The sequence below is a fragment of the Coturnix japonica genome, chromosome 10 (assembly GCF_054131305.1).
Source record: "Coturnix japonica strain WE chromosome 10, WE-NBRP24, whole genome shotgun sequence".
Lineage (NCBI taxonomy): Eukaryota > Metazoa > Chordata > Aves > Galliformes > Phasianidae > Coturnix > Coturnix japonica.
In genome coordinates, this window is record NC_140672.1 from 20,898,184 (window position 1) to 20,919,053 (window position 20,870).

The 20,870-nt window shown below is 47.8% G+C and overlaps 3 protein-coding genes across 3 annotated transcripts; all 3 read left to right on the top strand.

Annotated features, from left to right (window-relative positions):
- Positions 1-1,896: 1,896 nt before the first annotated feature.
- Positions 1,897-7,616, top strand: LOC146759510 (zinc finger CCCH domain-containing protein 11A-like). Its single transcript, XM_085510413.1, has 8 exons — positions 1,897-1,930; positions 4,209-4,409; positions 4,650-4,766; positions 5,258-5,338; positions 5,559-5,669; positions 5,881-5,939; positions 6,159-6,267; positions 6,443-7,616. Exons 1-8 carry the CDS (start codon positions 1,897-1,899, stop codon positions 6,937-6,939), a joined length of 1,209 nt encoding a protein of 402 aa, XP_085366539.1. The 3' UTR covers positions 6,940-7,616.
- Positions 7,617-11,915: 4,299 nt separating this feature from the next.
- Positions 11,916-14,702, top strand: LOC146759511 (zinc finger CCCH domain-containing protein 11A-like). Its single transcript, XM_085510718.1, has 6 exons — positions 11,916-12,145; positions 12,676-12,876; positions 13,117-13,233; positions 13,725-13,805; positions 14,026-14,136; positions 14,348-14,702. The coding sequence occupies exons 2-6, from the start codon at positions 12,792-12,794 to the stop codon at positions 14,425-14,427; spliced, it is 474 nt and encodes a 157-aa protein (XP_085366844.1). The 5' UTR covers positions 11,916-12,145; positions 12,676-12,791; the 3' UTR covers positions 14,428-14,702.
- Positions 14,703-17,656: 2,954 nt separating this feature from the next.
- Positions 17,657-18,844, top strand: LOC146759512 (zinc finger CCCH domain-containing protein 11A-like). Its single transcript, XM_085510414.1, has 3 exons — positions 17,657-17,701; positions 18,159-18,434; positions 18,603-18,844. The coding sequence occupies exons 1-3, from the start codon at positions 17,657-17,659 to the stop codon at positions 18,783-18,785; spliced, it is 504 nt and encodes a 167-aa protein (XP_085366540.1). The 3' UTR covers positions 18,786-18,844.
- The last annotated feature ends 2,026 nt before the right edge of the window (positions 18,845-20,870 follow it).

Below are 20,870 nucleotides of genomic sequence, written 5' to 3' on the forward strand. Positions count from 1 at the left end.
AGTCACAGGAGTGCGACCTCCTTCTCAATTAGCAGCTGTGCTCACACATTCAGCAGCTCTCCTCTGACCCCTAGTGTTGCTACTGGTCTCGAAGTGACACCGAGACCAAAGGGAAATCCCGGCTCCCCAGGGTGAGATGCGATCAGAGCAAACAGCTCAAGGTGACAAAGCACACACGCGCCTGGAGCCGTGCATCCAGTGGCTGCTGAGAGCAGAGCACCCATCAGCACCAGAGGTGCTCCTAAAGGGCAATGAGAAGGTTGTCCTTGCACTGGGACAAACTCAGGAGCACATTCAGCCCGAGGCTGAGCTCTGCACAGCAGTGACTTGGCTTCTGGGGCAGAGAGCTCTGCTCACACAGGACCCAGCACTGCAGAGATACGGCCAGGAGTGGGGAACGCCTGCACGTGTTTCCCTGGAAGATGCTTGCAAGAAAAACACACTGACAGTGCCCAGTGTTGCTCACTCCAGCATTACAGTCCAGATGAAGAGCCAGGGATGGGACAGGACATGCTGACAAGAGATGGCCCAGAGTGTGTGATGAGGACCTCGATCTGCTTATTAAGCGGATGATGCGGAGAGGTCTGGCTGATGAAGCTTCTCACTTCCATTGTCCTGAGTTTTCCTGCTGGTCAGAGTTGAGGCCCTGTGCATCCATTCCCTGCTCCTGGTTGGCTCCTTTCATCAGCAAGAGGACAAAGCAGTTCTGTGACAGCCCAGAAGGACGTCCATCTGTGTGCTGCAGTGCCTGGCAATTGATCTCCTGATCCAGTGACGCTCCGAAGGCTTCAACCTCAAGCTCCTTCCTTCCTCCTCCCTTGGCCATGCTCAGCGTTGGGAGCAGCTGGAAGCTTCTTTGGGGCTCCCATTTCTTGGGTAGTCCCTATGTCTAGCTTGGAGTTCTGCCAGCTCTTGAGCTTTGTTAGTGTATGCTTTTGTTTTTGACTTGAATCCTTTAAGGCAAATTAATGACAATGTGGGGGTGGGAGGGAGCAGAATTATTCTGGTGTTTTGGACCAAATGTGCCTCCAAGGATGGGGGGTGCTCCCTGCCTTCCAGTTATCAGCAGTGATGCAGCAGCAGTGTGAGAAGCGGGAGCTGCACGTCGCAGCTGCGTTATTCCCCCCTTTCCCTTTTTCTGGACTTAATAAGCCTCCCTGCTTATTAAGTGGATAATGCAGAGAGGTCTGGCTGATGAAGCTTCTCACTGTGTGAGTCGGTCAGCATTAGAGAAAGCCAGCATGGAGCTCTGTGAGCTTGTGCAGGGGACAAAGAGGCGCAGAAGCTGCTACCTGCCCTTGGTGCTCTTAGAAAGTTTTCTGAATTGGCCAAGGAGGAGCGGGAGTTATGGCTAACCTGTTTCCTGCAGGGGTGAACCCCAGAGGTTTGAGACCAAATGAGGTTTGGCAGCTGGATGTCACAGACTTCCCAGAGTTTGGGTGTTTCCGTCACTTGCATGTCACAACTGACACATGCAGTGGTTTTCTCTGGGCTGTGGCACAATCTGGACAGACCGCCATGCATTACATAAAAGCGTTGTGCATGGCCATCGCTGTCATGGGTGTACCTCATGAGTTAAAGACTGACAATGACCCAGGATATAGAAGTGCATGTTTTGGACGCTGGTGCACAGCTTGGGGCATTAAGCATATCTTCAGCATTCCCGGCAGCAGCACCGGCCAGGCTATTATGGAGTGTGCACATCAGACCTTGAAGGGGCGTCTTTGTGCGCATAAAGAGGGGGGAGGGCTGGAGGGGCCTGAGCTGTGCCCACACGCTCTCCTCCTGCGTGAGAGAATCGGATGGGAGACCATCAGCTGACCGAATGGACACCAATAGGTCAGGTCCTGATCAGACCTGACGCAGGGCCATGGCTCCCAGGCCCTACTCCTCGTCATGGGCAGGGGATACCCCTGTGTCGGGACCCCAAGTGGGCCCTGCTGGCTGCCGGCACGTTGGGTTAAGCCGGCACCAAATGACGAGCCATCCTGCGCACCGTGAGGATCCGAACATCTCAGCACCGGTTTTGGTCAACGTCTCCTTGGTTAATGTCTCCAGTGCAGCCAGTGATTTGACGTCAGCACTGGGCAGCGGCTGCTGGTAACGGCACATGAGACAGCGTTGCTCCCAATGTGCCTGAAGGTCCGAACTGGGAATCCAGCCTTCATGCCGGACTGATAGTTCGTGAGCGGGGGAGACCTTGTTCCTGGATAGTCCCCCAGTGGTGGACATTCAGAATGATTCGTCACAGCCAATATGTTTTTGTCTTGTTATTTGGTTATGGGGTGTGACATTTATAATGCACACTGGACAGAACTGGAATGCCACGAAGATTCTGTACAATAGTGTTACATTGAACTTGGAAAAGTTGTAACTTCATTGTGTACTGTGCTGTTATCTTGAACTTGAATGCACTGTTCTCTACAAGTTGACTAAGTGTTGCCATACAGCATTTCACAATTGTTAGGCAGATTGCTGTTGTGTGCTTTCAGGATTGTAGGCACTACAGCTGCATCACTTTGGTATGTTATTATGACAGCTTAATTGTTTTTCGCATATGTTTAATGTTTGATTCATTTGCGGAATAGCCTTAAATGTGCGAATCACCTTTGGAGTAACAGGGAGTACGCAGGGGAACCTTTACAGGGGCTGGAGATGATAAAGAGGGGGGAGATGTTGGGTATTGGGCAGGTGGTGCCTGCGTGCACCAGGGCTGGAGTCAGGGAGGTCACAAGTATCTGATGGGGGGGTTCTAGATTCTAGAACCCGTCCAATTGTGAGAACAAAAGTGCTGAGCTGTGTGCGTGTTCCACGGTGCAGAGTCCAGTGGCAGTTGGTGCCCGGTGTCTGTGCTGAGCAGCATTGAGGTCTTTAGGATCGTAGGAATCTGCCAGAGAGGAATCTGTTGTGAAGGTACTAAAGGTAAAAAGGCAGCATTTCTATCAGTATTATAGGAGGGAAGGAAACTTTGTCCTTAACTGCTGTTTTTGTTCCCTTTGTCATGCAGTCAGTCCAGCAACTAACTTGAGAACCCGACTTCTCCTCTCTTTAGTTTAGATTTGGGAAAATTCCCTGAAAAAGAAAAATATTTTTTGGAAAATTCACTAGTGTTCGTGTGAGTAAAAGGTTCCAGCCTTTCCTTACTGACTGTAGGAAATGCTTAGCACAGAAAAGTGCAGCACTTTAATGAAAGAATTCCGAATCACTTGAATTTGATCTTCTGTCTGTCCTGGTTGTAGGTTTTACTGCATTTGATACCTTAAAAAAGAAAAAACCAACAAAACAAACCTAAAATACCAAAATATTTGATTTTTACATCAGAAAAGAAAAAAAAACCAACCCAAACCCTTGTTGTGGCTGAGCAGAACGTGCTGCAGCTCCATGCAGTGCTGAGTTACCGTATTCAGGCACATGTGTGTGGATTTGTGTATTGATATGCACTGGCATGCTTTTGCTGTACAGGTAACAAAGACAGGGGAAGGTTTTAGTGTTTTCTTCATAGGTGAAGAAACCTTGAAGACCAGAAATTCCAACTTAGAGAATTTGACATTGGCAAAGTGAGGAGGAAAATTCTTCCTACCCTGTTATTCTTAATTGACGGATTCAGTGTTGGTTCGGCCTACAGGAGAAGTGAACTGCAAGGCTTTGAAGATCGCTGTCTTTGCTGAGGTTGTCCAGGTGGGTGAGCTTGAAGACCTGCAGCGGTCAGACAAATGTGTTGGGGTTACTCACTGCTGTCACTCGTGGTGTTGAAGGAGGGGCTCCATTGGAGGGCTTGCAGCCGTGCAGCCCAGGGGCTCTGTGCTGAGTCAGGGTGATGTTACTAGAGTTTGACCAGTGTTGAGGAGGGCAATGTTTTGAAACAACTGCTCCTGAGAGACTGATTGAATGAAGAGAAGAAAGCTGGGAAGATGATAGATAGGAGCACAGCTCAACTTTGTGTGCTTCTGATATTTCAGTTTTTTCTTGCATGCTCAGCTTCTTTTTGCTCCTGTGGCCTTTGCCTTGCAGGTTGTTTTCCTGAATTTAAGCTTTTACTGGGTGAATGTTGTGTAGGGGGGGATTTCTTTGTTCACCCAGTAGCCAGTTGGATTGGCAACTGGAGACTCAGCATTTATCTGTGTGGGTTTTCAGCCTTGCCTGCCATCTTTGTGCAGTGGTTGTAAGGTTAGGATCAAAGTTTTAAATTGATCCTTTTCTTCCTTTAGCTACTCTGCCGAGTCCACCAGAGTCTGCAGGTGACGATCCGAGGGCAGCTGAGATAACAGTGCAGCAGAGCAAGCTTTCTGTGCACTCCGATCCCTTTCCACAGTCATTGGAAGTGATGGAAGTGGAAAAGTCAGAGAATGTCCCAAGCCCGACACATCCTCCCGTTGTCATCAATTCTGCACATGATGACAAAGGTGATGGTGAGTGTGGTTGATTTCCTGGTTCTCTAGTAGTTACTCTATTCACTTAGGCTGCTTCTATGGGTTTACCAGGTAAGTGTAGCTGTTTAAATAAAGAACCCATCTGCAGTCACTTCAATTTGTACTTAAGAATATTAACTGTGGGCTGAAGTGTCATTGTATGAGCTACATAAATGTGGGAATTCTGATTGAATTCCTACCGCGTAACTGAAGAGACTGATTTTTTCTTTCCTTGTACAGACCAGCTTTCTAAGGAGGGAGAAGAAATAAAAACACCTGTCCAGCAACCAGCTAAAGAAAACCATCATGGATTGCGGATCATTTCCATTAGGAAATCTAATGCTGATACAAAACAAGGTATTCCAGGATTAATCAGAAGCACTTGCCAATTAACTCTAAAGCAATTTATTGTACAAACACAACAGAACATAGGGTTGCTGAATGGACTCGGCTATTTCCATGATCTTGTTCCTACCTCGTAACTTCATGTGCCTTTCAGATTAGGAAGGTAAACTCCTTTGTTTAGAGCGTTAGAGCACGACGAGGCCACAGCATGGAGTTTAAGTGCCTGTATGTGCATCTTTTCAACCAGTGGTGAAAGCCACATTTGCTGAGAGAGGAATCTAATGTCATGTGGATGGGATAAAGTAAGGGATAAAGCCTACTTTTAATATCCAGAAAGATGAAAGGAGGGCAGCAGACAGACATCAGGTCCATGGTGCTCTTAGCTGTGGGGAGAGCTGACAGGGTTTGTTCTGCATGCTTCTGAGCAGGAGGCAGTTTGCAGAGCTGTGGTCCTCAGCGTGTGCCTCTGTCCCTCAGTCTCATTCACTGCTCTGTGTTCCCAGATGACAGTCTGAATTTTGGAATAAAAACACTTGAAGAAATCAGACTGAAGAAACAAAAGGATAAAACCGAACAACAAAGTGGTGAGTTCATATGCCCTACTTTGTTATCCTTCTGATAATACTCAGATAGCTGGCACTGTGTTGGGGAATAGAGCTGTGCAGTGGTTGTTGCACATTGGACAGTAGTGAGTAACAAATGCGCTTTGGTCTTTGTGACGGTTCTGTCAGGTTTGTTTTTGTTGTTGGCAGTGGCTTTTCTTTTTCCTGTTGTAAACACTGTCTGTTTGTTCACTTGGATCAGAAGGGCCTTCAGGAGCTCCTGCTCATCAGCTCCAATCTCAGACTGTTCCTGTGCCGAAGAAGGAGAATGTGCGGACACTGGTCAGAACTGTGACGCTGTCTGCAAAGCAGGGTAATGATGAGTACCTTTGTTTGCATTTGGTGGCTCCTAAGTGGAATGGATAAATTACAACTGGGACTTACCCTGAGTGCATTACAGTTGCAATATTATTTTCTGTCAGGGCTGTCAAAGTGGTGTCTTTGTTTTGGGTGGGAAATGAGCTCACAGGTCAGTAATTCTGTTGGTTTCTGTCAAATAAGCACTTTGTTTTTCTTCGTTTTAGGGGAGGTGCCTGTGATTCGACTGAATATTGCTGATAAACCTGGAAAACAGGAATCCTCTGTAGGTAAGGGCTGCTTGTGAGCTGCTGTTTGGCTGCCTCCACGCAAATGGGAGGGCACTGCTGAAGCAGGAGGGAGGAAAGTGTGTTGTGGGTCTGTGATGACTCCAAGTGGCACACAAGTGTAGCAGCTGAAAGGTGAATTTGAGAACATACACTTGGAGAAACCAAAGTTTGTGGTTGACTGTTGTAAAAATCTTTCTCCAAAGGAATTATCTTAGGAATGTTGTTGTTTTCTCTCTGTAGCTGATGTCAGTGGCCTTCCACTGAAACGCAGCCTCGCAGAAAGGCTGGGGAAGAAGATCAAGATTGACAGAGCACCAAGGAGAGGTAAATGGTCATTGGTGTTTGCTGCACAGATTCTCTAGGCTTTCTGCTTATTCTTTCTCAGGAGCGTTGTTGTTGGGAACACGTATATTCTGTAATATTATGACAAATCTGGAAACTTAAGCTCTCGTTGGACTCTCATTTAATCATTACGCTTCTCCTTTCTTGATGATGGCAGAGAACGGTGCCAAGCCAGCAGGGGAGATCCATGTCAAGACTCTGGAAGAGATCCGTCTTGAAAGAGCGAATCAGCGAGGAGAAACCCCAGCTGCCCCCCAGGCAGAAGGGTGCTGTAAGGTGGAGGATCCCAGCTCCGGGGTGAGGCCTTTTCCTGCACATCACATCAAAACCTACTCGGAAGCCCTGGCTGAAAGGAAACACAAAGGACCGGAGGAAGAGAAGCAAAAAGTAGAAGAGCTTCTTACTGAGAAGAGAGCTGAGGGTAAATGCAAGAACAAGAGAATTTTCCCTCCACCTGGGCCGGGTAACGTGAAACTGGAAGAGCCACGGCGTAAAATCAAGAGATTGGAAGAAATTCATATTAAAACTTTGGAAGAAATCAAGCAGGAGAAAGCCCTGCGGATGCAGCAGGTCGCAAAGCCAGCAGGTAAGGAGGTGCTTCACTGTCTGCTCTGCCGAAGTGCTTCCCCTGTCAAGCAAATGGAGTTTGCTTAGAATTGCCTGGGCTGTTTCTTACAACATGCAAAGGCAGGAAGTGCCAGGATGTCCATCCATGTGTTTTTCCATTGAATCCGTGGTGTCTGCCTGCTTCATTCTGGAAAATTCATTCGCTGTGAGGTTTTGTAATTCAGTTTCTCTTGTACATTTTTTTTTTCTGCCATGTTTTTGGTGTGGCATGTTCTGTGTGTTGATGCCAAGGTTGCCTTCATCTTTGGCGTGTGTTGCTTAGTTCGATATGTAAATGTATTTGAAAAGCATGGATTGATTCCTCAGCATGGGGGCCAACCTCTGTCAGAAAGGTCAGGGGGTGAATTATTCATTGGGGAGGTGAAAGGCTTTGTGATGAGACAGCATGTGAAGGAGGGAAGAGCTTGGATACTGTATGGACTGCGTGATGCCGCCTCTGTCTGTGCTTTGTTATTGAATGTGAGGAAATAAGCACATGGAGGAAACACTGGCACTCAGGTTTCTTTCTATGCTTGCTGTTGACCAAATGATTTTCTTTTTCCGTGTTTTAAAGCACCTGGAAGAGAAGAGAAAAAGACCGTGGGATGGAGCAGGGCTGCTCCCAAAGCTGTCTCTGCACCCTCAGAGGTGAGTCCCTTCTGTAGATGGACACATTGACACAATTTCTTCACATGTTCTCATGTCTCACTGCTCACCGTGTGCCACCATCATGAGTGCATTCCTACCTTCCTGCCTTTGGTGAAGAGCTGCAGCCATGTTTCACAATCCTGATACTTTCAATGGCTTTCCCAGTCAGCTTTGCACTCCTCAAACTCAGAATTGATCTGATTGTATCTGGCAGTGAGGCAGTAACCCTGCTGGCACCAGGTACAACATGTGAGGTTAACGTGGGGGGCACTGGATACAAAAAGGCCACGACGGCTTCGTGTTCAGGGAAATCAGACTGTGGGTGGATGTTGTGTAGGGGAACAGGAATGACTTTCTGTTGCTCAAATAGAATGTGGTAGGTAACAACTCCAGTACTGCGCTGCTTTAAACGAGCTTGCTTTGTTAATTGCACACGTTTGAAACAGTGTTTTCACAGCAAAGCATGGATCTTGTTATATGCAGGCATTTATGAAAGGGTGAGTGACCCAAGTGACAGGAATGTACTGTTCCAGGTGCAGCCGTTTTTCCAATATCTCCAATCTGATTTCCTTCATACACTCCCCCTGGTGTTTGTTCTGATTTTGCACTTACTTTATTTCTTTTTAGCCCTGGGATCAGAGTACACCAAATTCTAGAGCTCAAGCAAAGAGCCTTGAGGGGGCAATAAAGGAGAAGCTGCAGCTGAGACAACCAAAGAAGCTCTCAGGCTCAGCAGTGCTGAAGGAGAAGTGCTGCAGAGGAAGGATCTCCTGTGCAATCATTGACTTTGTCTTCCTTCTTTCCAGACTGCTGCTCCAGCCCTGCCGGAGGTCAGCCTGCTCACTGAGCCTGTAGAAGAAGATGACTTTGAAAAGTTCATCTCAGAAATCTTAGCAGGGGAACTGGAAGCCAAGTGCAACGTGTGTGAGAAGCCTTGGGATGGCAAAGCCAGCAGCCCCATAAAGAGAGCAAGGAAGAGGAAGGCTGCTGAGATCTCTCCTTCTGCTGTGGCAGCTGTGAATCCTCTGAGTAGCACTGATGAAGAGGAGCCTCCAGCTAAAAAAGCTGAAATAGCAGCTTTGGTAAGGAGGGGAGGAAGCGTCAGTGCTGTCCGGGTCAGGCTTACTGTTAACGTCCTTCAGGAGCCCCTTGGCCCCCGTGTTGGGTTAAGGCTCAGCAGTGCTGAAGGAGAAGTGCTGCAGAAGAAGGATCTCCTGAGCAATCATTGACTTTGTCTTCCTTCTTTCCAGACTGCTGCTCCAGCCCTGCCGGAGGTCAGCCTGCTCACCAAGGCTGTAGAAGAAGATGACCTCGAAAAGTTCATCTCGGAATTCTTAGAAGAAATGGAAGGACAATATGACTTGGAGCTGGAGAAGGACGTGGATGAACTCCATCTTGAACTTTCTGAGATGATTGATAGTATATCTGAGTAGTCTTATAGTATATATATATATATATATAAATAAATATTTTAAAAGGCTTCACAATGAGTCTTAAAGCACAGCTGAACTGGTAAAAGATTGGCAGACTACATTCCATTGTCCTGAGTTTTCCTGCTGGTCAGAGTTGAGGCCCTGTGCATCCATTCCCTGCTCCTGGTTGGCTCCTTTCATCAGCAAGAGGACAAAGCAGTTCTGTGACAGCCCAGAAGGACGTCCATCTGTGTGCTGCAGTGCCTGGCAATTGATCTCCTGATTCAGTGACGCTCCGAAGGCTTCAACCTCAAGCTCCTTCCTTCCTCCTCCCTTGGCCATGCTCAGCGTTGGGTGCAGCTGGAAGCTTCTTTGGGGCTCCCATTTCTTGGGTAGTCCCTATGTCTAGCTTGGAGTTCTGCCAGCTCTTGAGTTTTTTTGGTGTACGCTTTTGTTTTTGACTTGAATCCTTTAAGGCAACTTAATGACAATGTGGGGGTGGGAGGGAGCAGAATTATTCTGGTGTTTTGGACCAAATGTGCCTCCAAGGATGGGGGGTGCTCCCTGCCTTCCAGTTATCAGCAGTGATGCAGCAGCAGTGTGAGAAGCGGGAGCTGCACGTCGCAGCTGCGTTATTCCCCCCTTTCCCTTTTTCTGGACTTAATAAGCCTCCCTGCTTATTAAGTGGATAATGCAGAGAGGTCTGGCTGATGAAGCTTCTCACTGTGTGAGTTGGTCAGCATTAGAGAAAGCCAGCATGGAGCTCTGTGAGCTTGTGCAGGGGACAAAGAGGCGCAGAAGCTGCTACCTGCCCTTGGTGCTCTTAGAAAGTTTTCTGAATTGGCCAAGGAGGAGCGGGAGTTATGGCTAACCTGTTTCCTGCAGGGGTGAACCCCAGAGGTTTGAGACCAAATGAGGTTTGGCAGCTGGATGTCACAGACTTCCCAGAGTTTGGGTGTTTCCGTCACTTGCATGTCACAACTGACACATGCAGTGGTTTTCTCTGGGCTGTGGCACAATCTGGACAGACCGCCATGCATTACATAAAAGCGTTGTGCATGGCCATCGCTGTCATGGGTGTACCTCATGAGTTAAAGACTGACAATGACCCAGGATATAGAAGTGCATGTTTTGGACGCTGGTGCACAGCTTGGGGCATTAAGCATATCTTCAGCATTCCCGGCAGCAGCACCGGCCAGGCTATTATGGAGTGTGCACATCAGACCTTGAAGGGGCGTCTTTGTGCGCATAAAGAGGGGGGAGGGCTGGAGGGGCCTGAGCTGTGCCCACACGCTCTCCTCCTGCGTGAGAGAATCGGATGGGAGACCATCAGCTGACCGAATGGACACCAATAGGTCAGGTCCTGATCAGACCTGACGCAGGGCCATGGCTCCCAGGCCCTACTCCTCGTCATGGGCAGGGGATACCCCTGTGTCGGGACCCCAAGTGGGCCCTGCTGGCTGCCGGCACGTTGGGTTAAGCCGGCACCAAATGACGAGCCATCCTGCGCACCGTGAGGATCCGAACATCTCAGCACCGGTTTTGGTCAACGTCTCCTTGGTTAATGTCTCCAGTGCAGCCAGTGATTTGACGTCAGCACTGGGCAGCGGATGCTGGTAACGGCACATGAGACAGCGTTGCTCCCAATGTGCCTGAAGGTCCGAACTGGGAATCCAGCCTTCATGCCGGACTGATAGTTCGTGAGCAGGGGAGACCTTGTTCCTGGATAGTCCCCCAGTGGTGGACATTCAGAATGATTCGTCACAGCCAATATGTTTTTGTCTTGTTATTTGGTTATGGGGTGTGACATTTATAATGCACACTGGACAGAACTGGAATGCCACGAAGATTCTGTACAATAGTGTTACATTGAACTTGGAAAAGTTGTAACTTCATTGTGTACTGTGCTGTTATCTTGAACTTGAATGCACTGTTCTCTACAAGTTGACTAAGTGTTGCCATACAGCATTTCACAATTGTTGGGCAGATTGCTGTTGTGTGCTTTCAGGATTGTAGGCACTACAGCTGCATCACTTTGGTATGTTATTATGACAGCTTAATTGTTTTTCGCATATGTTTAATGTTTGATTCATTTGCGGAATAGCCTTAAATGTGCGAATCACCTTTGGAGTAACAGGGAGTACGCAGGGGAACCTTTACAGGGGCTGGAGATGATAAAGAGGGGGGAGATGTTGGGTATTGGGCAGGTGGTGCCTGCGTGCACCAGGGCTGGAGTCAGGGAGGTCACAAGTATCTGATGGGGCGGTTCTAGATTCTAGAACCCGTCCAATTGTGAGAACAAAAGTGCTGAGCTGTGTGCGTGTTCCACGGTGCAGAGTCCAGTGGCAGTTGGTGCCCGGTGTCTGTGCTGAGCAGCATTGAGGTCTTTAGGATCGTAGGAATCTGCCAGAGAGGAATCTGTTGTGAAGGTACTAAAGGTAAAAAGGCAGCATTTCTATCAGTATTATAGGAGGGAAGGAAACTTTGTCCTTAACTGCTGTTTTTGTTCCCTTTGTCATGCAGTCAGTCCAGCAACTAACTTGAGAACCCGACTTCTCCTCTCTTTAGTTTAGATTTGGGAAAATTCCCTGAAAAAGAAAACTATTTTTTGGAAAATTCACTAGTGTTCGTGTCAGTAAAAGGTTCCAGCCTTTCCTTACTGACTGTAGGAAATGCTTAGCACAGAAAAGTGCAGCACTTTAATGAAAGAGTTCCGAATCACTTGAATTTGATCTTCTGTCTGTCCTGGTTGTAGGTTTTACTGCATTTGATACCTTAAAAAAGAAAAAGCCAACAAAACAAACCTAAAATACCAAAATATTTGATTTTTACATCAGAAAAGAAAAAAAAACCAACCCAAACCCTTGTTGTGGCTGAGCAGAACGTGCTGCAGCTCCATGCAGTGCTGAGTTACCGTATTCAGGCACATGTGTGTGGATTTGTGTATTAATACGCACTGGCATGCTTTTGCTGTACAGGTAACAAAGACAGGGGAAGGTTTTAGTGTTTTCTTCATAGGTGAAGAAACCTTGAAGACCAGAAATTCCAACTTAGAGAATTTGACATTGGCAAAGTGAGGAGGAAAATTCTTCCTACCCCGTTATTCTTAATTGATGGATTCAGTGTTGGTTCAGCCTACAGGAGAAGTGAACTGCAAGGCTTGGAAGATCGCTGTCTTTGCTGAGGTTGTCCAGGTGGGTGAGCTTGAAGACCTGCAGCGGTCAGACAAATGTGTTTGGGTTACTCACTGCTGTCACTCGTGGTGTTGAAGGAGGGGCTCCATTGGAGGGCTTGCAGCCGTGCAGCCCAGGGGCTCTGTGCTGAGTCAGGGTGATGTTACTAGAGTTTGACCAGTGTTGAGGAGGGCAATGTTTTGAAACAACTGCTCCTGAGAGACTGATTGAATGAAGAGAAGAAAGCTGGGAAGATGATAGATAGGAGCACAGCTCAACTTTGTGTGCTTCTGATATTTCAGTTTTTTCTTGCATGCTCAGCTTCTTTTTGCTCCTGTGGCCTTTGCCTTGCAGGTTGTTTTCCTGAATTTAAGCTTTTACTGGGTGAATGTTGTGTAGGGGGGGATTTCTTTGTTCACCCAGTAGCCAGTTGGATGGGCAACTGGAGACTCAGCATTTATCTGTGTGGGTTTTCAGCCTTGCCTGCCATCTTTGTGCAGTGGTTGTAAGGTTAGGATCAAAGTTTTAAATTGATCCTTTTCTTCCTTTAGCTACTCTGCCGAGTCCACCAGAGTCTGCAGGTGACGATCCGAGGGCAGCTGAGATAACAGTGCAGCAGAGCAAGCTTTCTGTGCACTCCGATCCCTTTCCACAGTCATTGGAAGTGATGGAAGTGGAAAAGTCAGAGAATGTCCCAAGCCCGACACATCCTCCCGTTGTCATCAATTCTGCACATGATGACAAAGGTGATGGTGAGTGTGGTTGATTTCCTGGTTCTCTAGTAGTTACTCTATTCACTTAGGCTGCTTCTATGGGTTTACCAGGTAAGTGTAGCTGTTTAAATAAAGAACCCATCTGTAGTCACTTCAATTTGTACTTAAGAATATTAACTGTGGGCTGAAGTGTCATTGTATGAGCTACATAAATGTGGGAAATCTGATTGAATTCCTACCGCGTAACTGAAGAGACTGATTTTTTCTTTCCTTGTACAGACCAGCTTTCTAAGGAGGGAGAAGAAATAAAAACACCTGTCCAGCAACCAGCTAAAGAAAACCATCATGGATTGCGGATCATTTCCATTAGGAAATCTAATGCTGATACAAAACAAGGTATTCCAGGATTAATCAGAAGCACTTGCCAATTAACTCTAAAGCAATTTATTGTACAAACACAACAGAACATAGGGTTGCTGAATGGACTCGGCTATTTCCATGATCTTGTTCCTACCTCGTAACTTCATGTGCCTTTCAGATTAGGAAGGTAAACTCCTTTGTTTAGAGCATTAGAGCACGACGAGGCCACAGCATGGAGTTTAAGTGCCTGTATGTGCATCTTTCCAACCAGTGGTGAAAGCCACATTTGCTGAGAGAGGAATCTAATGTCATGTGGATGGGATAAAGTAAGGGATAAAGCCTACTTTTAATATCCAGAAGGATGAAAGGAGGGCAGCAGACAGACATCAGGTCCATGGTGCTCTTAGCTGTGGGGAGAGCTGACAGGGTTTGTTCTGCATGCTTCTGAGCAGGAGGCAGTTTGCAGAGCTGTGGTCCTCAGCGTGTGCCTCTGTCCCTCAGTCTCATTCACTGCTCTGTGTTCCCAGATGACAGTCTGAATTTTGGAATAAAAACACTTGAAGAAATCAGACTGAAGAAACAAAAGGATAAAACCGAACAACAAAGTGGTGAGTTCATATGCCCTACTTTGTTATCCTTCTGATAATACTCAGATAGCTGGCACTGTGTTGGGGAATAGAGCTGTGCAGTGGTTGTTGCACATTGGACAGTAGTGAGTAACAAATGCGCTTTGGTCTTTGTGACGGTTCTGTCAGGTTTGTTTTTGTTGTTGGCAGTGGCTTTTCTTTTTCCTGTTGTAAACACTGTCTGTTTGTTCACTTGGATCAGAAGGGCCTTCAGGAGCTCCTGCTCATCAGCTCCAATCTCAGACTGTTCCTGTGCCGAAGAAGGAGAATGTGCGGACACTGGTCAGAACTGTGACGCTGTCTGCAAAGCAGGGTAATGATGAGTACCTTTGTTTGCATTTGGTGGCTCCTAAGTGGAATGGATAAATTACAATTGGGACTTACCCTGAGTGCATTACAGTTGCAATATTATTTTCTGTCAGGGCTGTCAAAGTGGTGTCTTTGTTTTGGGTGGGAAATGAGCTCACAGGTCAGTAATTCTGTTGGTTTCTGTCAAATAAGCACTTTGTTTTTCTTTGTTTTAGGGGAGGAGCCCGTGATTCAATTGAATATTGCTGATAAACCTGGAAAACAGGAATCCTCTGTAGGTAAGGGCTGCTTGTGAGCTGCTGTTTGGCTGCCTCCACGCAAATGGGAGGGCACTGCTGAAGCAGGAGGGAGGAAAGTGTGTTGTGGGTCTGTGATGACTCCAAGTGGCACACAAGTGTAGCAGCTGAAAGGTGAATTTGAGAACATACACTTGGAGAAACCAAAGTTTGTGGTTGACTGTTGTAAAAATCTTTCTCCAAAGGAATTATCTTAGGAATGTTGTTGTTTTCTCTCTGTAGCTGATGTCAGTGGCCTTCCGCTGAAACGCAGCCTTGCAGAAAGGCTGGGGAAGAAGATCAAGATTGACAGAGCACCAAGGAGAGGTAAATGGTCATTGGTGTTTGCTGCACAGATTCTCTAGGCTTTCTGCTTGTTCTTTCCTGGGAGCGTTCTCTTTGCGTGCTTGCTGAAGTCTTCATCACTGGGATTTGAAGTTCCTTTCCCTGCCCCGTTTTGAAACGTGAGCACAGAGCTGGCATTTATGCAGCATCCCTGGTTTGTTCCGTTCTGTAGTTCAAGGCATGAAGTCTCTGGAGGAGAGACAGGGACATACTTGTGCTCAGATAGATAATAACTAGGTATTACACCTGCTTTCCCCTTTTTCCTTCTCATGAATTTAGACCACTTCCACAGAGCCCAAAATGTTAATTTGAAAGGGAAAAATCGGACTGGTTTTCAAAATATAGGAGAGATGGCTTAGGAGAGAAAACTGCAGAGTGAAGCTGTCCTGTGATGAGCTGTTGGGAACACTCATATTCTGTAATATTATGACAAATCTGGAAACTTAAGCTCTCGTTGGACTCTCATTTAATCATTACGCTTCTCCTTTCTTGATGATGGCAGAGAACGGTGCCAAGCCAGCAGGGGAGATCCATGTCAAGACTCTGGAAGAGATCCGTCTTGAAAGAGCAAATCAGCGAGGAGAAACCCCAGCTGCCCCCCAGGCAGAAGGGTGGTGTAAGGTGGAGGATCCCAGCTCCGGGGTGAGGCCTTTTCCTGCACATCACATCAAAACCTACTCGGAAGCCCTGGCTGAAAGGAAACACAAAGGACCGGAGGAAGAGAAGCAAAAAGTAGAAGAGCTTCTTACTGAGAAGAGAGCTGAGGGTAAATGCAAGAACAAGAGAATTTTCCCTCCACCTGGGCCGGGTAACGTGAAACTGGAAGAGCCACGGCGTAAAATCAAGAGATTGGAAGAAATTCATATTAAAACTTTGGAAGAAATCAAGCAGGAGAAAGCCCTGCGGATGCAGCAGGTCGCAAAGCCAGCAGGTAAGGAGGTGCTTCACTGTCTGCTCTGCCGAAGTGCTTCCCCTGTCAAGCAAATGGAGTTTGCTTAGAATTGCCTGGGCTGTTTCTTACAACATGCAAAGGCAGGAAGTGCCAGGATGTCCATCCATGTGTTTTTCCATTGAATCCGTGGTGTCTGCCTGCTTCATTCTGGAAAATTCATTCGCTGTGAGGTTTTGTAATTCAGTTTCTCTTGTACATTTTTTTTTTCTGCCATGTTTTTGGTGTGGCATGTTATGTGTGTTGATGCCAAGGTTGCCTTCATCTTTGGCGTGTGTTGCTTAGTTCGATATGTAAATGTATTTGAAAAGCATGGATTGATTCCTCAGCATGGGGGCCAACCTCTGTCAGAAAGGTCAGGGGGTGAATTATTCATTGGGGAGGTGAAAGGCTTTGTGATGAGACAGCATGTGAAGGAGGGAAGAGCTTGGATACTGTATGGACTGCGTGATGCCGCCTCTGTCTGTGCTTTGTTATTGAATGTGAGGAAATAAGCACATGGAGGAAACACTGGCACTCAGGTTTCTTTCTATGCTTGCTGTTGACCAAATTATTTTCTTTTTCCGTGTTTTAAAGCACCTGGAAGAGAAGAGAAAAAGACTGTGGGATGGAGCAGGGCTGCTCCCAAAGCTGTCTCTGCACCCTCAGAGGTGAGTCCCTTCTGTAGATGGACACATTGACACAATTTCTTCACATGTTCTCATGTCTCACTGCTCACCGTGTGCCACCATCATGAGTGCATTCCTACCTTCCTGCCTTTGGTGAAGAGCTGCAGCCATGTTTCACAATCCTGATACTTTCAATGGCTTTCCCAGTCAGCTTTGCACTCCTCAAACTCAGAATTGATCTGATTGTATCTGGCAGCGAGGGAGTAACCCTGCTGGCACCAGGTACAACATGTGAGGTTAACGGGGGGGGCACTGGATACAAAAAGGCCACGACGGCTTCGTGTTCAGGGAAATCAGACTGTGGGTGGATGTTGTGTAGGGGAACAGGAATGACTTTCTGTTGCTCAGATAGAATGTGGTAGGTAACAACTCCAGTACTGCGCTGATTTAAACGAGCTTGCTTTGTTAATTGCACACATTTGAAACAGTGTTTTCACAGCAAAGCATGGATCTTGTTATATGCAGGCTTTTATGAAAGGGTCAGTGACCCAAGTGACAGGAATGTACTGTTCCAGGTGCAGCCGTTTTTCCAATATCTCCAATCTGATTTCCTTCATACACTCCCCCTGGTGTTTGTTCTGATTTTGCACTTACTTTATTTCTTTTTAGCCCTGGGATCAGAGTACACCAAATTCTAGAGCTCAAGCAAAGAGCCTTGAGGGGGCAATAAAGGAGAAGCTGCAGCTGAGACAACCAAAGAAGCTGAAGAAGGAAGTGGCTGCTGTGCCGGCTGCTGCTAAAGAAACAGTCAAAGGTAAAAGTGCAGAGCTTAGCAGTCCTGAATCCACCCTTCATGGTCAGCTTATCAGCTTGCAAAGGCCTAAGTGAAATCTCAGCACGGTGGGCAACAGCATTGCCAGGGAAACCATCAGCCCAACCTCAGGAGCAGAGAACTATGAATGAGTGTTGAGTGTGAGGTGGTCCTCGGAAGTAAAGGGACCTGAGTGCTCATGGTGGGTGCGTGCCTTTGCTTAGTGCTAGAAAGGGAAATGCTTATTTTCTTAGTTCACTTGTGTTCCTTCCAGCCAGACTTCAGCTTGAGAACGAGGGACAGACAGTGGCACTGAGCTGCAGACTTACCTGTGTGATAAACACCTGGATGTATTTTGTGGGTCTGTTGTGGCTTGCACAGCATCTGGTTGCACACTCTTGTCTGTAGCTCCTGCTTTTTCCTTTCTCTAGAGGGACCATGTATTGCTTTCTCCTGCTGTATGGCTGTTTCCCTTGTCTGGGTTATAATATGGTGTAGCTGTGCAGTTTCTTTGTTCCTTTGGTTGGACTGTTGGTATGAAGCACTTACTGTGGAAGATATTGCTGAGATTTGTGGAAAGAGCAATGTAATTTTGCTGGCCGGATGTATTTAACTGTGGAGAAGAGCTGTGGGAATGACAGGACAACCTGGACTCCTCTCAAGGCACAATTGTACCAGCTCTCTCTTCTTCCTGTAGCCAAGGGCAACGTGTGTGAGAAGCCTTGGGATGGCAAAGCCAGCAGCCCCATAAAGAGAGCAAGGAAGAGGAAGGCTGCTGAGATCTCTCCCTCTGCTGTGGCAGCTGTGAATCCTCAGAGAAGCACTGAAGAAGAGGAGCCTCCAGCTAAAAAAGCTAAAATAGCAGCTTTGGTAAGGAGGGGAGGAAGCGTCAGTGCTGTCCTGGTCAGGCTTACTGTTAACGTCCTTCAGGAGCCCCTTGGCCCCCATGTTGGGTTAAGGCTCAGCAGTGCTGAAGGAGAAGTGCTGCAGAAGAAGGATCTCCTGAGCAATCATTGACTTTGTCTTCCTTCTTCCCAGACTGCTGCTCCAGCCCTGCCTGAGGTCAGCCTGCTCACCGAGCCTGTAGAAGAAGATGACTTTGAAAAGTTCATCTCAGAAATCTTAGCAGGGGAACTGGAAGCCAAGTGCAACGTGTGTGAGAAGCCTTGGGATGGCAAAGCCAGCAGCCCCATAAAGAGAGCAAGGAAGAGGAAGGCTGCTGAGATCTCTCCTTCTGCTGTGGCAGCTGTGAATCCTCTGAGTAGCACTGATGAAGAGGAGCCTCCAGCTAAAAAAGCTAAAATAGCAGCTTTGGTAAGGAGGGGAGGAAGTGTCAGTGCTGCCCTGGTCAGGCTTACTGTTAACGTCCTTCAGGAGCCCCTTGGCCCCCATGTTGGGTTAAGGCTCAGCAGTGCTGAAGGAGAAGCGCTGCAGAGGAAGGATCTCCTGTGCAATCATTGACTTTGTCTTCCTTCTTTCCAGACTGCTGCTCCAGCCCTGCCGGAGGTCAGCCTGCTCACCAAGGCTGTAGAAGAAGATGACCTAGAAAAGTTCATCTCGGAATTCTTAGAAGAAATGGAAGGACAATATGACTTGGAGCTGGAGAAGGACGTGGATGAACTCCATCTTGAACTTTCTGAGATGATTGATAGTATATCTGAGTAGTCTTATAGTATATATATATATATATATATATATATAAATAAATATTTTAAAAGGCTTCACAATGAGTCTTAAAGCACAGCTGAACTGGTAAAAGATTGGCAGACTACATTCCATTGTCCTGAGTTTTCCTGCGGGTCAGAGTTGAGGTCCTGTGCATCCATTCCCTGCTCCTGGTTGGCTCCTTTCAGCAGCAAGAGGACAAAGCAGTTCTGTGACAGCCCAGAAGGACGTCCATCTGTGTGTTGCAGTGCCTGGCAATTGATCTCCTGATCTAGTGACGCTCCGAACGCTTTAACCACAAGCTCCTTCCTTCCTCCTCCCTTGGCCATGCTCAGCGTTGGGTGCAGCTGGAAGCTTCTTCAGTGCTCCCATTTCTTGGGTAGTCCCTATTTCTAGCTTGGAGTTCTGCCAGCTCTTGAGTTTTGTTGGTGTATGCTTTTGTTTTTGACTTGAATCCTTTAAGGCAACTTAATGACAACATGGGGGTGGGAGGGAGCAGAATTATTCTGGTGTTTTGGACCAAATGTGCCACCAATGATGGGGGGTGCCCCCTGCCTTCCACTTATCAGCAGTGATGCAGCAGCAGTGTGAGAAGCGGGAGCTGCACGCCGCAGCTGCGTTATTCCCCCCTTTCCCTTTTTCTGGACTTCCAGTGTTGTTTGCTGGCAGAGCGCGATGCTGTGCTGATGATTTCTGGAAGCCAACACGTGTGCGCTTCGCTTGTCTCAGTTCAGAGTGCAGCCATCCCAGCCCTGCTGTGGGCACAGTGCAGCCCTGGCCCTGCTGGAGGACGCCGTGGTGACTCTGAGCTTCAGCAGGGCATTGAGTGGTTTTCTGCTGCCTCTGGGTGGGACTGTGCCCATGTCGTGTCTGCCATTGTTACTGTAAATATTTTATCCTTTCCTTTTGTATTTGCCTTCTATTTAAGATATTGTATGAACGTAGTCGGGCTCCTCTGTTTGTGCCAGCGGCTCTCAGCTCTGTTTTTAAATAAACCTGGCACAGGACAGCAGTGCTGTACGTCTGCCTGCAGCTCTTGGAGGGAGCAGGTGGGGAGCCAGGAGTGCTGCTCCAACAACATCCTGGTGCTGCTGCCACCAGGGTTACTGCTGTGCTGCTGTTATGAGCTCCATGGAAGAGATGAGCTCCAGCACTGCCTCCTCTCACTTATTTGGCTCTGAAGCCTTCAGTTGCTATTGGCCGTGGCACATTCCACGCAGTGTGAATCTCTCTAACAGACATAACTGTATAGGTGGAATTATGGGGGCTGGGAGGGAGGACACAGTGCTGCTGAGAGCAGGGCCAGGCAGCCCAGCATGCTCAGCACCACAGCCAGGTGAGGCTGGCAGTTCAGTTACAGTCTTTGCACTCCCTGTGCTATCTGCACCGCTTTGGCATGAAGACATGACTGGAAAGTTCATCCAGTATTGGGCTGAGCTGTGCTTCCCCCCCATAACCCACAGTGCTGCCACAGCCACATTCTGAGGGCAGACACCCAGCTTCCATAACCAACCATGCACTGAGGCTGAGCTGCCCACACCCCACATCCCAACCTGCTCCTCTACAAAACATCTCTACTTTATTCCATACAAATCCCAGAGCATCCCACTCTTCCCATCCTGCAGCGGGGAGCGGAGACAGCCACAGCTCCCTATGTCCCATCGCATCCCACTCCAGCTGCCCTGTGGTCCTCAGTGCTGCAGCAGCCGGCTGTAGGGTCCACCGCGGGTCCTCAGTTTGGTGGGTGTCCCCATCTCAGCCATGGTGTCATGCTCCAGCACCACAACATGGTCTGCCTTCTCCAGCATCCGGGGTTGATGGCTGATGAGCAGCATTGACTGGTCCCCCCTGTTGGGCATTGGGGAGGTTTGTGGCGTGGCATTAAGCTGGTACATTCGGTGTTACATGCTGTGTGTGAGTCCCGTCTGTTCCCGTGTGCGGAGGCACGGTACTTTCACACAGCAGCCTTGATTTGTCGCCGGATCGGGAGGTGACAGCCTTCATGTCAGAAATGTGGACAAATGCTTCTGTTGTCTGAACCGTCTCTTGGCCCTCAGCACAATGGTGCGCTGCCTTTCCAACCCT

Coding starts and splice junctions, on each gene's coding strand:
- LOC146759510 (XM_085510413.1), top strand. CDS start 1,897: ATGGGCAGGGGATACCCCTGTGTCGGGACCCCAA. Junction 4,410..4,649: donor ACATGATGACAAAGGTGATG/GTGAGTGTGGTT, acceptor TTCCTTGTACAG/ACCAGCTTTCTAAGGAGGGA. Junction 4,767..5,257: donor TAATGCTGATACAAAACAAG/GTATTCCAGGAT, acceptor CTGTGTTCCCAG/ATGACAGTCTGAATTTTGGA.
- LOC146759511 (XM_085510718.1), top strand. CDS start 12,792: ATGGAAGTGGAAAAGTCAGAGAATGTCCCAAGCCCGACACATCCTCCC. Junction 12,877..13,116: donor ACATGATGACAAAGGTGATG/GTGAGTGTGGTT, acceptor TTCCTTGTACAG/ACCAGCTTTCTAAGGAGGGA. Junction 13,234..13,724: donor TAATGCTGATACAAAACAAG/GTATTCCAGGAT, acceptor CTGTGTTCCCAG/ATGACAGTCTGAATTTTGGA.
- LOC146759512 (XM_085510414.1), top strand. CDS start 17,657: ATGAAGCACTTACTGTGGAAGATATTGCTGAGATTTGTGGAAAGA. Junction 17,702..18,158: donor TGCTGAGATTTGTGGAAAGA/GCAATGTAATTT, acceptor CCTTCTTCCCAG/ACTGCTGCTCCAGCCCTGCC. Junction 18,435..18,602: donor AAGCTAAAATAGCAGCTTTG/GTAAGGAGGGGA, acceptor CCTTCTTTCCAG/ACTGCTGCTCCAGCCCTGCC.